General features: G+C 41.6%; 1 protein-coding gene across 2 annotated transcripts in view; it reads right to left on the bottom strand.

Moving 5' to 3' along the window:
- KLHL29 (kelch like family member 29) overlaps positions 1-6,595 on the bottom strand; it is a 71,955-nt gene that overhangs the window by 26,194 nt on the left and 39,166 nt on the right. For both annotated transcript variants that reach the window (XM_031066637.1, XM_031066638.1), the window contains exon 6: positions 4,711-4,891. In XM_031066637.1, the coding sequence (XP_030922497.1) occupies positions 4,711-4,891 (181 nt within the window). The remainder of the gene's footprint in view (positions 1-4,710; positions 4,892-6,595) is intronic.

The following is a 6,595-nucleotide window of genomic DNA, read 5'->3' as shown; positions in this document are numbered from 1 at the left end:
CACCTCAGTATTTTCAGCAGCAAACCTTTCATTTCAAGCTGTGCCACTCGCTTCACTGCCTTCTTGACTTTTGATCTCTTCAGTACGTGAAAACAGTGGGGTTTTTTTCCTCCTCAGTCTCTTAATTTCTCTCCTCCTAGGTTAAACAGCTATATGTGTATCTTCATTTATTCACATTATAAGATCCTTACATCATGGTCAGCTGCTTACACACTGACCATTTCTGTCAGTCTGCAAGAAATCCTTCAGTTATTTAAGCATTATTTAATTATGTTTGCAAGAAAGCTTCTATTTAAACTAAAGCAGTACAGTGTCTTATTGAACTGCTCTTCAGATAATTCACATATTTAAAATCACAGTAATGGATTACTATTTTTTGCCTTTTTTCTTTTCTTCTGATAGGCTTAAGAAACTATCCTAAGACAAGGCAAAATATTTCATTTTCTTTCATCTACATAAGATCTTTTAAAATCATTGAGTCCAACCACTAACCCAGCACTGCCAAGCCCACCACTAAACCATGTCCCTCAGCACCACATCCACATGACTCCTAAATACCTCCAGGGATGGTGACTCCAACACTCCTCTGTGCAGCCTGTTCCAGTGCATGGCAATCCTGGTGAAGAAATATCCACCTTCCTTGGGGGAGTACCCCTAATTCCTACATGATCATATCTCAGTATAACAAGAAGTTCTGAAGCAGTTTTTAAAATGTATAAAGCTCATTCTTTACATGGATTTTTTTTAGGCTGTCTTCAACGTATGTACTGCCAACAAAAGTAATCTCCCAATTTTAGACAACCTTATTGCAAAAGTGCTGTCGGGTCAAGGGGATTCATCTTCTTCTGTCCTTCAAACATATAATAACCACAAAGCACCCACATTTCCACACTTCCAGTCACATACATTGTCTTGTCAGCATACACAGCCTTCTCGGCTCTCAAATTACATGTATTTCAGGGCCCATCCATTATCCAAAGACCTAGTTCATGGATCCACTTCATTTCACCAGCTCCCAACTCAACTCATATCTCAGAAGAAGACAGAAAGTGTAATACCTTCTCGCCTAACACCTAATGACTTGCTTCCTGTCACACAGAACCTTGCCAGAGGGGCTTGATGGAGAACTGCAGCCATGCTGTTATTTCCCTAAACACTCATTGCAAAAACATAACTTTCCCTGAACATATACCCATGCACAGCCACAAAAATGGACTTATAACTCAGCCCCTCTGGCACATGCATATTATTTTAAGATGAGTAACGAATGACTTCTATTCATCTGCTTGTGATTGATAGTCCCATATTATCCATTGAGATGGAATTTTGCTGCCTCCTTACAGACAAATGGCAGATAAAGGGTAAAGAATCTCAGCCCTGTTGAATTTGATGGGAAAACACTTGCTGTTTGAAGTGGCACCAGAATTTCTGGGTAAAGCTGCACCCTTCAGCATCAATGACACAACTGAAAGCATGGAGAGAGGGACACAGGAGCTGATGCCATAAATCATGATGAGTCCAGTGGTCCCTACTTGCTTTAATGCTTTGTAATGGTGCAGCAGATGTATTAAGTGCAGGCATGTGGCATCATGTACAGCTAAGGTGGCCTGACATTTGCTTTTAAAAAGTAAGATGCTGTAAAAACTATATTTGTAAGATTTTAACCATTTAGGATCAAATATTACAAGAATTAAATGAAAAACAGGTGGAGAACAAGAAACTGGGAGAAAATGCTATGTTCTCTGTCTTCAAAGACTCACTGCAGTGAGACACCCTGCAGACATCATCCTCTGGGTCTGCTCACCGGTGAGGTCAGGGTAAGTCACTTTGGAGTGGAGACATGCCCTTCACCATGCCAGCAGACACACGTCAGAACCTGGACAAAGCTGGGCATGGTCACGCTTGGGCTGACTGAGCAAGCAGAAAGCAAAATGTGGTTGGGAAAGATAAGCTGCATGTTCACCAGGGGAGGTGGTAAATGGTCCAGAGAGGGAGGATGTTCAGTGCCTTGCCCTTCACACTGGTGGCACAGCCCAGGACTGCAGGGTCAGGCCTAGATAAGCCCCTGTGCCTCCATCTGCAGGCATAACAGGGCTATAATCTCAGAGGCCCCCCAGAAGGTGAAAAACTACCCCAAAACCCAGGAGTGTGTGTCTGCAATTCCTCACTGAGGGGAGGAGTGATAGAGGTAAATGTAATTTTTGGCATCACTTGACATGGAGCATATGACCATGCCACATTATTTTAATTTCGTGCTTTTATATGACCTGCTGGAATGACAGAGAGGTTTACCCCTCACTGAGAGCTTGTATCACACTGTCCCATCCAAACCAACACAGTATTTGAAAGAGGAATGTGCAATCTGCACAGAAATATGGTAGGGAAAGTTGGTTTCTTGTAGCTCCAGAGGAGGGGAAAGAAAAGCAGAAGCAAAATGTGGGCATTCACTGCTCATAACATAGCAGCCAACTCAGCAATTAAAAGTCATTTTAGTTTGTATTTTAGTGTTTTTTCTTTCCCAAAGCTGCAATCCAAATTCAGAAATCCTCACTGCTTGCAAAAATAGGTACAGCAATTTAAATTCCTGAACCCTGCCTTGTCCAAATGGGAAGTGCTTTTGTGTGAAAAGGCCTGACTTTGTTCAGCACTGCTAGGAGAGTCAGCCTTCCCTCACCCTCATTTCTGACATCCTTTCCAAAACACAGCTTCAGCCATGCTGTGCTTCTTTTCTGTCACCCCCTACTGTCATTTTAATATGAAGAATAAAAAAGGAAACATCCCCAAACTTCTCTCATTTCCCAGCATAGCCCAAAGGAGGCCATGTTGCAGTTTTTCCATGGCTCTGTCTCACAAGCCACTCTATAGACAACAGCAGATTAATTATAACCACGGGTTTAGCAAATCCCCATGACAAGACATCCTTATTGTGGCTGAGACAGTGTGCACTGAAATGATAGGGAGGAAATCTGCTCCTTTCCCACATCCAGGTCTCCTGGTGGGCTTGCTACAATGGAAAACCAGCACTGCTGCTCTCACTGAGCCAAGCAGGGGCCACCAAGGGCCTGAGTGTGACTTTGCAGGCTGCAATGTCATCTGTGGTGAGGGCTGGGTGACTGACATGAGAGGGGAAGGGCCAGGGGGGACTCTGCTTGATTTAGGGTTCATTCAGCTGACCAACACTTTGGATGCTTTAACAGAGACCATGAGAATCAGAGCAGAGACAGAAATCAAGCCCAAGGAAAACTGAAAAGAGATAATTTAATCAATGACTACTATCAAGACTCTTCAATAGCATTATTTTGCTGTTCATCTTTATCAAGAGATGGAATGAAACAGCGTCTCTTTCCTGGGCTCTCTTCTTCCCGTGTTCACAAAAATAGTTCTTCTAGTTAAAAATTTACTGACTTAAATTATGGAATGAATACCTTCAGATACCAGAAACAAACCTGCTGAAAAGGATGAGATTTGTTTTAAAGCAAATCCCATAGGCAGTGCCCACCTTAAGTTCTGGGTGAAGGAGGGGATCAGTGCTCACATGTTGTGTTCACTGTTATGACTTATCATTCATTCTCTGCTCTCTGCATTTCCCTGATGGCTGAGAGCATCATCACCAACACCAGTTCCCAACCTTTTGAAAAATGTCTTGTTTTTTTCTTCCCCCGAAATCCTTCCTAATGACCTATCCCTATTTTTCTTGCCTGTTAAGGCAACTTTTACTGCAAAATGCCTGCTTCAGAATATTACTGAAGAAGTATTCAAATTCAGCATTTTAACTGACAAAAATATTTTTGGTTGCCACATTCACTTAGGAAAAACATTTCCCAAATATATTTCCCAATTAAGTGTTTGGGGAAGGCTAAAACTGTATTGATATTTTTGGAATAGAATATTCTCATAAACTGCATTTTAAAGTGAATTCTATTTTTTAATGAAAACATTGATATAGATATAAAATTGATGGCTTTATTGAATGCTATGGGTGACAAGAAATCAGTTAGTTTTGGAATTTTACTTAGTGAAATATTTTTGTTGCACTTCTGTTCCATCCTGTTTTTTTAAGTTCCATGTGAAAAAAATTACATCTGGAGTCTACTTGAAAAGAGAAATTTCCATTCTCTCTCATCTTTGTTCAGCCAGGAATTCAAAACTTTCCATTTATTATTGGTTGTTTTACTGTGAACTTGGCAGGTCCCAGCCCCAGGCCAAGACCACCAAAGGGAGGATCTTCCAGCCAGGTCAAGGCTGAGATGCTACACCAAGAAAACATATTTAGGAAACTTACTTTGCTGTTGCTTTTTTGGATGAAAAGAAAATAAATAAAAAAAGTACTATTGTGGTCTGTAAAGACTTTCATCAATACTAAATTCAAAGGGAGTTTATTAGTTCATTGTATAACCTGGAAAAATGTCCAAAGAAGCTTAATTCCTCTCTTCCCTCCCCTGAGCAAAGTGAAAAGCTGGCAACTTTCCTCTTTGGTTTCGAAACAATGCTTTCCACTGAAGCTTTTAAATGAAATCTAATCCTGCCCACTTTCCTACTTTCTTAGCTGTTACAAAAGCTTATTTTAACACATACAGTCCATTTGATGTGTCCTTTAAAAGGCAAACGGTCCTTTAGCATAGCATGAAGGAAAAGCTCCAGCAAACACCACATGGTTTGGTTTTGTGGTTTTTGTTTTTTTTTCAGGTGTGGGTTTTGTTGTTTTTTTACCTTTCCACATGGTCAACGTTGCCTGCCACACCGACCCCTCCGATGGTATAGATTTTCCCATCGTACACCAGGCTGTTGTGTCGACACCTCGGGACGGTCATGCGGGACACGAGGTTCCAGTTGTCCAGCAGGGACATGTAACACCAGACATCGGCCAGCGTGACACCCGCCTCCATCCCGCCTGGCACCCAGAGAAAAGGGCAGAGTTACCAGAGATCCTGCCACGGCAGCAGCTCTGCACACAGCAATCAAAGCCAGTCACAAAGTAAAAACTCTTCAAATGACATTTGACTAATTAAAATAAATCACCCTCAATACTGAGCATCTGTTCCAATGATGCATATCTGTGTCATTTATTCATGTGCCCCAAAGGCTAAGGTTTTTTTAATAAGATGACATAAAGAAATCAAGATGTCAGACTATGAGGGACACATACATATGGGGATAGACCCTTCTCAGCGTTCATAAATAACTTCTAGTCTATTAAATTACTGCAACACTTGCAAGAAGGTGTCAGGAGGCTGAATGTATCTTGGCTTGTGAGACACAGGCCAGCCTGAAACCTAAAATGCTTAATACAGTGATGGATTGAAGCAGCACATATATGGGCACAATAAAGTCAGTGCTTGGACTGTAGGCTTAATTTCTAATTTTCAGGGACAAATTTCTTATTTATTTTCATTTGCAGATAAAAGACAGAACCAGCTGTACCACTCCTGTAAAACAGTTCAAGATGATCTCATGAAACATTTATATTGATCACTTTTTAACTTCTGCTTGAAGCTTCCAAGGTAGCCACTTAGTGGGTGTCTTACTATCCTGTTTTGAAGCACAAAGAGGTGAAATGATTTATTTGGGACCACACTAGGAGTCAGTAGTCAAGCCAGGAAAATGAACTAGACACAGTTCCATGGTTTAATGAGAAAACCAGACTTCCTCCTTGGTATTTTGCTCTCCAAACCTATGCTATGCAGTGCAAGGTCCAGTACTTGGAGCTTGCAGCAGGCCATTCTCATTTCTGTTGGTTCTCCTTCACTTTTTTCCTGTGTCCTCTACGTTTGAGCAAAGCAAAATATCAAATGACTCTTAGCTGCATTTCCAGCTCTCCTGATTGCAGCCACCAAATACCATCCGGTCACTCATCCAGATTCAAGGGAAAGAACTGAAATGAGCTTTGAAATTAGGATTCTAAGCTTTTGTTACTAGATATGGCACAGCCTAAAATGGCTGTACATATTGGAAAGCACCTCAGCTAAGAATAACTAAAAGCCAACATCTGACAAAAGCCTCCCCAGAAGACTTTTGCTCCAGCTGCTCTCAAGCATGTGCAAACAAGCATGGGGAAAAAAACATCAAGAAATAATTTCCAATCAATTCTTAGGGTCTCTATGCAGTATTAATGGAATTTAACACCACAGGCAGCAATTTACTGCAGAAAATGCACTGAGAGAGCTCGGCAAGGGAAAGGCAACAGCTGTAACCCCTTACTGGTACAGATGCCAGGTGCATCTGTGCTCCCAACGACATCCTCGGATCACACACATCCGCACCTCCCTGCCCAGCCTCCTCTTTTAATCATCCAGCCCACACTCAGCTGCCATCAGAGCATTCTTGCATTGTCTGGTGGAATTGTTTTTCTCCCTCTAGCCAAGCAGAGGTACCAACAGACTGCAAAAATCCAGATTCTGTGATGCTCAGGGCATGGTGTTGTCAGACACTTTGGGAGTTAAAGCCTTTTAAGGAGCGTGGTCTCAGTTTCACCAAAACTAAGAAGATTATAGGGCTAGTGACTACTGTCAGAAGAGAAGTTTCAACAAGTACAAAACATGAATGCTCCTGTAAGCAAATACTTTAAGTGTAGGTCACATATTCAGCAGTTCAGTCT

This window comes from Geospiza fortis, unplaced genomic scaffold (genome assembly GCF_000277835.1).
Source record: "Geospiza fortis unplaced genomic scaffold, GeoFor_1.0 scaffold98, whole genome shotgun sequence".
Classification (NCBI taxonomy): domain Eukaryota; kingdom Metazoa; phylum Chordata; class Aves; order Passeriformes; family Thraupidae; genus Geospiza; species Geospiza fortis.
The sequence above is the reverse complement of the archived record's forward strand: the minus strand, read 5'-3'. Positions and strand labels throughout refer to the sequence as shown.